A 10,084-nucleotide genomic window follows, 5' to 3' on the forward strand; every position below is an offset into this window, starting at 1 on the left:
CATCATAGACTCAGACATAGTCTTCGAATATTTGATTTATTGTATATGCTTAGATCATTGAATTGTGCTAAAATTGACCATCGGTAGAAGAGTTTCCTTGCAGGTCTTCATTTCTTCATTTCAGGCAGATAACAGAGGGAAGAAAGAAAGGTATTTCTTGTTTCATCTCCTCCATATATGCTTGTATATGTACGAACCATTTGAGAGTTTTGTTTTTTTGTTTTTTTAAGGTATAGTGATGATTTACAACACCTTGAAAACAAGATAAGCAAAAGCACACCATGTTTCACAAACTATATTTGAGTGTGAATGAAGAAAATGTTGCAGAACACACATCTAAAAGTTACACAAAGCTACTTCAAAAGTACAATGAAAGAAAAGAGAACTCTCTTGCAAATCCTTTGAGAAGCCATGTTTTTGTAGCTTCTCTGACACTCTCAGCTATTCATTCTGTCTATAAAGCGTTGAAGAGGTGGAGAAAGAGGATGAGCACCATTTCAAACTCTCTTCTCTCCTTTCTTCCCCAACTTCAGCGCCATTATTTGGCCGATTTGCATCTAAAAAACCTAAGCAAATCCATATCACGCGTAAATGTTGACTTTCTTCTGAAAAAAACGACGAGAAAGAAACCGATGCGACCTCACTATCTATAACTGCACATTTCTTACACCACTCCATGAAATCCAAAAGCTTGTTGTATGCTGTATCTTCTTGGTTTGGTTTCTAATAATCTTCCTGCAATTTAGGAGAGAGTGTAGCTGGAAACTGAGATGTTGGCTGGAGATGCAGTGTGAATGTACACAAATTCAAGGCTTTCTCCTGCAGTTAATGAGTTGAGCCACGATGGGAAGACATATGATTCACCAGATTTGTCCAGCCCCCAAAGAGGGCCATAAAGTTTGGATATTGTAAGTTTCAGGTCTTTGAGAGTTTTTGATGACTTATTGGTCACTTTTGTAGAGTATCTATAGTATGTATTTCCTTTAGCAGTCCAGGAAGTCGTCATCTTTTGCTCTACGGTAATCGGGGTAGAAGACGACACTGCAAAACAAGCTCTTCAGTCAAATTTTTGCCTCCTATGATCAATAAAGATTGGCTGGTCTTTATAAAGTCATCATACCTGGAGATGGAAATGTTTTGGGGTATGCAGATGGGTCTGGATGATTAAGTGGAGGAAGAAGCACTGGAGAAAGAACAGAATGATGATCAGTGCACCATGATTATACTCGAAAATGCTTCAAGAGAAACCAAATGATCGTAATGAACTTAGTACCTGGAAGGAGCTGATTGTAGCCACTATGTCCACCACTGAGTCTGGCCAAAATGCCAAGAATTGGAGCATTGTTATAAGTAGCAGGCTCAGTCTGCTCATAATTGTCCCTTTCATCAGCAAAGTTGTCGTAGGCATCAGGCCCACCCACAAGAGCACCGGTGAGAAGGTTGGGGTCGCTTGCCTTTCTGCCATACCATGTGGCATAGCCACCCCTGCAGCTGACAAAGGCAGAATTGACCTTGATGGAAACAATGGAAGATCCCCTGTGGTGGACTTGTCGTGGGTAATTGTTTCCATACCCCACCATGTAACTCGTAGCCCTCGGATTGTCCCCAAGGATGTAATCCACCTGTTTCAATTAGAATTTTAAATTAAACAGACATTCCATCTGATTTAATAATGATAACCCTTTTCTCATTTGATGAATAATAGGTACCTGAGATTGTGCAAAGCGAAGAAGCTCGGAAGGCTGGACACTACCGGCGGCGCACCTCAAGTTAGCGCCGGCAGAAGAAAGATAGTCGGAGTAGACGGTGGCGAGGAAGGCAGCACTAGTAACAAACTGCATATTGTTCCATCTCTGTCGGAAAATAAGACCGGCGGGCGTGGTCTGAACATTGCGAGTACCTTTCTTCATGCAAGAGCACAAGAAATTTTCAGCCTTGTCCTTGTACCTCTGGAACACCGGCCCGTGGTGAGCTGCTTTTCCTTGCAACAAAAACTGCCATCACAAACACCCAAATCACTCTTATAATTTTGTGTTTTGTTGACAATCATTGAGAGGTCACAATTAAGGGAATTATGGGTTTATTAGTAAATACTATCTTTAGGTCTTTGGAAAAGCCCAAAGTAAACTCCACACATCATTGTAGAGCGGAGTAATTCTTAACATGGTATCAAAGTCATGTCCTTAACTTGTGAGTCTCGAAAGTATAATCAAAAGTGACTCAAGAAGTGTCAAACAAATTGTGTACTTTGTTTGAGGGCTCTAGAGAATGAGTTGAGCTTTGATTAAGGAGAGGATCAAAGGCTCCATAGGCCTCGGAAGAAGCTCTATAGTGTACTTTGTTCGAGGAAGATTGTTGAGAATTGTTGGGAGAGGAGTCACACGTCGGCTAATTAAGGAAACCATGGGTTCATTAGGAATACTATCTTCATTTGTATGAAACTTTTCGGTAAAACCAAAATGAAAGTCACGAAAGTTCATGCTGAAAAGGGACAATATCATATGATTCCTAACACTATTCCGGCCATCTTTAGATAATCTTTAAAGAGAAAGAACAAACCTTGGCAACAAGGGTTTGGACACCAGCATATTTGACATCCCAGCCAAATTCAGTCATGCTCCAACCAGTTCCTCCCATGGAGTCCCCATTTTCTCCGAGGTAATTCAAGTAATATTGGTTGTTTGTTGCCTCATACAGCCATGCAGCTGCCCACAGTAACTCATCCTGCAAATTCAATCTAGACACGTGAGTGATGATAATCAGTTAGTAATGGGCTCTGGAGAAGCCCATTACTAATGGCTTGGTGTAATGAGGCCCAAATTGAGGTGGCCCATGCAGGCCCAAAAAAAGAGGATGATACGCACATTGTAGCCACTAACAGAACGATAGTACTTCTGCGCGACAGTGATGCTGCTGTCGTACTTCCCTCTGTATTTGTCCGCAAACTCGAACAGCTGAAAAATAATAAAAATTAAAATTAAATTATACTCTCCTCAATGGCATTTTCGTAATTTCACACCACCGACACTTGTATCACATCACTCAATTTATGGAATTTGTTCCAATAATTTTCCTTCTACTAAATATTTATTTCTGAGAACTCAATATTTTATATTTATATATATCAATAAAATCAGCATTTAATAACGCAATAAATAAACCTATTAATTGCGGTAGTTTTACTATCATGAACCGTTGGGTATATAGCTCACAATTAAAATTGTAAAATTTTTGTTCTTAACAAATAAAATAAAATGATTATTAAATTGGGTAACCTGGCGGGCATGGGAGAGAAGCTCGTTGGCATAGGCGGGGTTGTAGTGGCGGAAGACGAGGTAGGCGGCGGCCATAGCGGCGGCAGTTTCTCCGGCGAGATCCGACCCGGGATTACTCGGGTCGATCTTGTAAGCCCGTCGGTCCGTCGTCATGTCCTCCGGCCGCTGCCAGCAGTAGTGGTCTGTGTTACCATCTCCCACCTAATAATTTCCCATTCAAAATAATCCCAATAAATAAACCAACCAATCACAAATATTTAGAATTTAATGTTTGTTTAATTCCCAGTATTAGTCAAAATAGAGTATAATTTACGCAATTAGTCAAAATTAGTGATACATTAGTTATAATTAATAACAAATTAGTGTAGTGATCAGTAAGACATAAAAGAACAAAGTGTGAATCCAAGAACAATATGAACTATAATTTCAAAAGAAAAGGAAGGTAAGGGTACCTCTCCATAAAGAACATTGGGTTCTGGGTGGGCTTTGATGAGGTAATCGGTGCCCCATTTGACGGCGTCTAGGGCATGGCCAAGTTCGCCATTGGCGGCCATTTGCTTCCCGTATTCAATAATGCTCCAACTCATCATCGTCACCGTGAATGCCATCGGCAGTCCGAACTTCACATTGTCGCCGGCGTCGTAATATCCTCCAACCAGATCCACCTACACCAAACAAATAACCCCCAAATCACTTTCCCGAGAAAATTCCTCGCATCAATTTTCTCAATAAGCAAACAGAGTTTGAAAATGAAGGCATTACCCCGCTAGCCTTGCCGTCTTGCAGGCCGGAATTGGAGCGCCAATTGACGCGCTGATTGTGAGGAAGGTAGCCGGATCTCTGAGCTTCGAAGAACAGAATGCTCTTGCTCAGAGCTTGACCGTAGTCATGGCCGCCTAGGGCACAGGGGACCAAAATTAGCAGAAGCAGAGCAATGGCTGAAATGGAACCCTCCATTTGAATGAATCGGAGGAGGAAATGGCAATGCCGGCGGGAGGACCCCAAAAGGGGAAGAGAGAGAGAGAGAGAGAGAGAGAGGCGGAGAGAAGGGCAGTGTGGGGAATGGAAGAGAAGATGGGGGCACTAAATAAGCTTGGAGGGAACTGGGAAGGACCCCTAAAGGGGCAAAAATGGCAAATCATTTTTTTTTTCTTATAAAAATTAAACGGATTTTTAAATTCCAATTAATTTTTTTCTTAATTCACATACCCTATTAGCTTTAATAATGCAATGTTTTATTTAACATTTCTCAAAAATAAAAAATAAAAAAAAATTGTTTGTTCTTTATATATATATATATATATATATATATATATATATATATATATATATATATATATACATCTTGGTGTTAATTAAAAATAATAATTTTAAAATACACATAATAATTATTTTTAAATAATCGTTACTAAAAATTTCAAAATAGGAGTGTAAATTACTAAAAAATACTTGGAGAAATGGGTATCAAAACTTAAATAAAAGGGTATTATCGTAATTTCACATTATCTTCCGGGCACGAAGGTTGGCCTGTATTCAGGATTCGATGGCCCGACAACCCGACAAATCAGCACTTCTCAATCCCTCGGTTTATTTTTATTTTTGTTTTTTTATTCACATTTATTGTATTTTTTTTTTCTCTCTTTATTGGTTAATATTATACAACTCCACCGACAGCACAAAAATAATATAATAATAACCATACTAATTTCTTCATTTCTTTCTTTATTTTACACTTAAATAATAATTTAATAATTTTGAGACTTATCTATGTTCCTCGGCCAATACTTTCTACGTTTAACAGTATAATTAAAAAAATAAAATTTTAATTTAATTTGTTTCCATTTTTGAAAAATAAAATTTGTTTATTTTTAGGTAAAATGGTTAAAAATTAAAATTAAAATTAAGGCATTTAAATATATATATCTAGAAATGAAAGTACAAATCAAGATTAAAATGATTGAACTTCTTAAATCGTTTTCACAACTTTTCTTTTTCTTTAAATATACAATTATATGGTCCACGACTCTTTTAATCCATCCACCTTTTTGGGTGGGGTTTATAAATATTTCCATTTTATTTTATTTTTTTATTATATTAATCATATTTGAGATATTGTTAAATGTTAATTTTTTTTATGCACTCAGTAAATAGTTACATTAAATCTTTAATTAATTAATTGATGTATTATATAAAAAAAGTTCATTTAAACGGTTAATTGGAAAATAAGAAATATATACCTAACTAAATAATGTTTAATATCCTCATAAAGGAACCTAAACTTTAATTATTGTTATGGTTTCTAATTTAACAGGGCACGTGTCTAATTTTGTCTAATTTATGTGGTCCCAATTCATGTGCAAAACCACGCATTTATTCTTCAAAATGTTATAAACTTTTATTTTTTTAATTAAATTTAAATGTTACCATTTTAATACTTCAATAATTATATTATTTTTTTCTCTCTCTCTCTTGAAATAAATTTGTTTTTAAAAAAGAGTTGAAAAGAATTTAAAGAAGGGCAAAGAAGGAAACTGACAAAAGAAGATACGGTCAAAAAGATCGGTGCTTGTCAGATTGCTTTATTCCCAACCGCAATCAACGGTCTCCAAGAAATAATAGTTAATTATTTTTTTCTTTTTTTTTTGGAGGGTTATTAATATTTTTCTAATTATGCATATTTAATTTAATATTGTTTTAATTAAACAAAAACAGGATCACCTGACACGTCAACTAGTGTGAAAACGGCAAGCTCCCGTGATGACCGGTTGGCGCCGGTTGTGTGACGGTCTCGGCGGCCATTTCTGCCGCTACTTTTACCCGTTGTCGGAGGCTGTTTTTAGTATTGAATTTTATTTATTTATTTATTTTTTTAACTAAAATTTTAATATTAATATTAAAATAAAAGCTTTGAAATTGATTTTATGGTCTCGAGGAAAAAAAGTGATGGTTGGTTTCAAAATGAAGTTTCGTTTGAGAATCCTAGAGCTCTATCCGCAAGGCTATGGGATTATTTATTTATTTATTTATTTATTTATTTATTTTAAAAATTGCCACGTGGTAAATGATAAAGGGTTTTAACCCCTTTTACTTTTTAATAGGGTCGTTCATTTTGGAATCTGAATATTAAAAAAGAAAAGATATGTGAGAATATAAATTAAATGTCAACCAACTATGGATGCCATTAAAGTTTTGATACTTCAAACAGTCTTTACCACCAAAAGGCATTTAGGCCGACATGCAATGCATCAGTGTAGAGACGTTTATATCTATGCGATTTTATGAGTAGGTGAAAAGTTTGTGTAACCGTTCAAGCAACTGTTGTCAAATATTATGCTTTTAGATTTCTCTTTATGATTTTTAGGAAATGTTTTTATGCCCATACAAAGAAGGTTTCTTTCTCCTCCCAATTGACGTGGGTCTCACAATCTTCTCTCTTTGGTGGCCAACATATTCGTTGGCACACGTTCTCCTCTCTAATCGATGTAAAATCTCACCGTTTGCTATGTCAAGACATTGTGGGTCGGCGTACCTTAGACTTGAAGGGTAGAGAATGATGCTTTGTCAAAGCATTATGCATCGCCATGACTATCTATAACACATAAGTGTCTTAAAAGTGTAAACGTGTCATTTAGAGCCAAAAAGTAGCTTGAAAAGCGGTTATAGTGTCAACCCACTCTTCAGAACTGTCAACTTAATCCAAATCAATCTAAAAACGCTTAAATACTTTTTGAATGCAAAATAGACTTCAATGTCCCAAAACGAGCTTCTACAAAATACAATGAACTAGACTTGTGTACACAGTGATTTAGTTTAACAGTTTCTCAACAAGTAATATAAACGGAAGTAGTCGGTGAATAAAATGCTATGAAACAAGATTATTGAAAATAAATAGTTAACGCATTATTATTTAGTTAAATTCATTTTAAATATAGATACAAAATATTATATTGTTAGGTAATTTCATGAAAGTTTGAAACCCTAAAAGTAAATCCCAAACATTTGGAGAGAAAAAGAGGGCGATGCGCGTGAGAATCCATCGGCGCGTGATGAAAAGCCGGGTGGGGCCCAGAGGGATTTGGAAAAAGATACGTGCCATGTTACTTCTTGGGGAATGATAGACCATAAGCACTTTTTTAATGCAGCGGGCCCCATCCGACCCGACAAATATTTCCGGAGTTTATTTTTTTCTTCTAAATATTAATAATAATAAGATTGTATTAAAATGCATTATTTTTTCAAACATAAATATTAATTTAAAATTTAAAATTTTATGTATATGCTTTTATTTCATTTTCATACTAACCCCTATTTATAATATATTTTCCACTAAATTATAAAATTTTAAAAAATTAAATGAAAAAGGCAGATAAAAATAAACTAAGAAAAGAAAAGCCGCTACTAAAATTTAAAATTGTAACCTATGTCGCTTCATATTTCTATTTAGATCGGTAACGAAATAATCGAAATCGAAAGGCTATTTAAAATTATTATAAATTTTTTTCCAAATTTAAAGAGTTAAAAATATAATTTTCTTATTTTTTTAGTGGGAATAGGTTGACCGGGTCAACGACAAATCATTTAAAAAAGAAAATCATATTTTTGCTTAAATAATAAAATGCATGCTTCACCAAATAATAATTGAAGGAGTCTTTATTAGACAGAGCCTTTAAATACTCTACATCCCATGCCTATGTCTTGGAAGTAACAATGGTCAATGCTAGCACTTATATTTGCATGCCACAATATCCACTCTTCAAAAATACCATACCCTTATAAATAATTATTTTTAAAAAATAATAATAATTAACGATGCTAAAGGTAACGAACGAACGGTAGATATTAATTTAATCTGTAGAGTTAATTCAGAAAAAAATTAAGAATTGGAGACCCACTCGAAAAACATTTATTTTTGTTAGCTAAATAGGGTCAGGAACAAGGATTGTATTACCTATTTTTTTACCCTACCTAATTCTTGACTCGTGTCTTACTTTTTTGTTTCTGTTAGTTTAAATATATGTGTACAGAGATCAAATCTTCAGGTAAATAAGTTAACACGAGTATAACTCAATAGTAATTGACATGTAATTTTTCTCTTAAAATTAAAAGTTCAAATTCTCTTATCTTATTTTTGTTGAACTAAAAAAATTAAGTTTCATTTTCTTATATCACTTTGACCCCCTCTCTCGTTCTTCATGGCCTAAAAAATAAATTGAATATCAATTGGGTATTCATAGATGTATAAGAAAAGTACAAATTAAGAGGCGAAAAGTGGGTAATGGTCAATTTTTTTGTATCTATATGTTACAATAATAAGTAATATGGAGTGTTTTGGATCTAATTGAACAAGGTGGGTGTAGTTATAGACTTATATGAGCCAAATTTTAAAGTTGCATATGGTTCAAATCCACACCTTCTGAAGTTTAAGTTAGTATTGAGTTTGTGAGTAATTAAGATAGTTGAAAATAACGTACATGTTTAGCGTATTTTTAAATATGTCATCTTCCACTGTTTAATAATAATAACTTCACCTCGGTATTTATTTCTATTAGAAAACAAATAGATATATATATATATGATAAAATAAGTTCATAAATCATGATACACGATAATAGGACCTAAAAGGTAGAGGAAATAATAAAAACAGTGACGGTTGTGGGTGTTAGAGGATGAAAGTCTCACATCTCCTAATTTAGAAAATGATCATGGGTTTATAAGTGAGGAATACCAACTCCATTGGTACGAGATCTTTTAGGGAAGTAAAAACAAAGCCATGAAAGCTTATACTCAAAGTGGACAATATCATACAAATCTTGTTCGTTTAATAGCGGGTTTAGTTGGGATTTAGCGCGTGGAAACATGAAGGAGTGGTTCTTTATTATAAAAATAAATAAATAAATAAAACCAGAAACCCAAGAACGGAATTGGATGCTTCCCCACAACAACTAATTTTCTTTTCCTTTTCTTCCCCCATTAAAAATAGAATTAATTTTGAATTACCCTCAAATTTACCTATTAAATTAAAAATAAATCAAATAAATTAGTGAAAAATTGTATACCAGTGAGTACTAAAAATATTTATTAAGTAAACTAATTAAATTTAGTCGAGATAATATTTTAGTATATTTTAAAATTTATTATATATTTTTTAAACATTTAAAATAAAACTTTTGAAACGATGTAGTCTAAAATAAAATTAAAAAAATACAAGGACAATATGGTATTTTAGCTATTAAATTATTAGCGAATATATTGGCAGATCTTTGTAAAGTGAGATATTGGGTAGAAAGTTCATTCCATAACAATACATTATAAAAATAGAAATTATAAAGAAATGCCGAGAATGCCCATGCGAATAAAAATTAGGATGTAAATAATTTATTAATTGGATAGATATTAATACTAATTACATTGAATAATTTTCTTATCCTTGATTCTATAATATAATTTATTGAAAATGAAACTCAAATAATACACGTCACGGTCAGCGTTTAAAAGAAACTCCGAGTGAGTGGGGAAGCTAATTTTTGGGCTGTTAATTGCAGTACAGCCCACATAATTATATTTATTGCAATTCTGCCTTCCAAGTTAGATAAAATTAAAAATGGGGTATCCGAAATTTTGGGGAAAAGGGTAATCTTTGTAAATTTAGCTAATTACAGGGGGCGTGATACACGTGGCGGCTTACGATGGGTTGCTTGTCGCGTTCCGTCGGCGGACGGGAACAGCCAAATTACGCAATGGCTTCTATTTGTCAGAACTGAAAGGAACGCCGTTAAAAAAGAAAGTCTTTTTTTTTTTTTTTTTTTTTT

At 34.0% G+C, this 10,084-nt stretch overlaps 1 protein-coding gene across 1 annotated transcript; it reads right to left on the minus strand.

The window, feature by feature from the left end:
• Window positions 1-265: 265 nt before the first annotated feature.
• LOC111483408 (endoglucanase 6) lies at window positions 266-4,348 on the minus strand. The gene is made up of 9 exons (XM_023129618.1): window positions 4,038-4,348; window positions 3,728-3,940; window positions 3,276-3,476; window positions 2,865-2,954; window positions 2,560-2,724; window positions 1,710-1,994; window positions 1,274-1,622; window positions 1,121-1,183; window positions 266-1,041 (listed from the first exon to the last, which is right to left on the minus strand). Exons 1-9 carry the CDS (start codon window positions 4,230-4,232, stop codon window positions 743-745), a joined length of 1,860 nt encoding a protein of 619 aa, XP_022985386.1. The 5' UTR covers window positions 4,233-4,348; the 3' UTR covers window positions 266-742.
• Window positions 4,349-10,084: the final 5,736 nt, after the last annotated feature.

This window comes from Cucurbita maxima, unplaced genomic scaffold (genome assembly GCF_002738345.1).
Source record: "Cucurbita maxima cultivar Rimu unplaced genomic scaffold, Cmax_1.0 Cma_Scf00008, whole genome shotgun sequence".
NCBI lineage: Eukaryota > Viridiplantae > Streptophyta > Magnoliopsida > Cucurbitales > Cucurbitaceae > Cucurbita > Cucurbita maxima.

Bases quoted from the DNA above. Each gene is read 5' to 3' on its own strand.
- LOC111483408 (XM_023129618.1), bottom strand. From the start codon at position 4,232: ATGGAGGGTTCCATTTCAGCCATTGCTCTGCTTCTGCTAATTTTGGTC. The intron at 1,995-2,559 runs GTTTGTTCTTTC...TTGTGATGGCAG, and splicing joins TCCAAACCCTTGTTGCCAAG to TTTTTGTTGCAAGGAAAAGC. The intron at 1,623-1,709 runs GTACCTATTATT...TAATTGAAACAG, and splicing joins TTCGCTTTGCACAATCTCAG to GTGGATTACATCCTTGGGGA.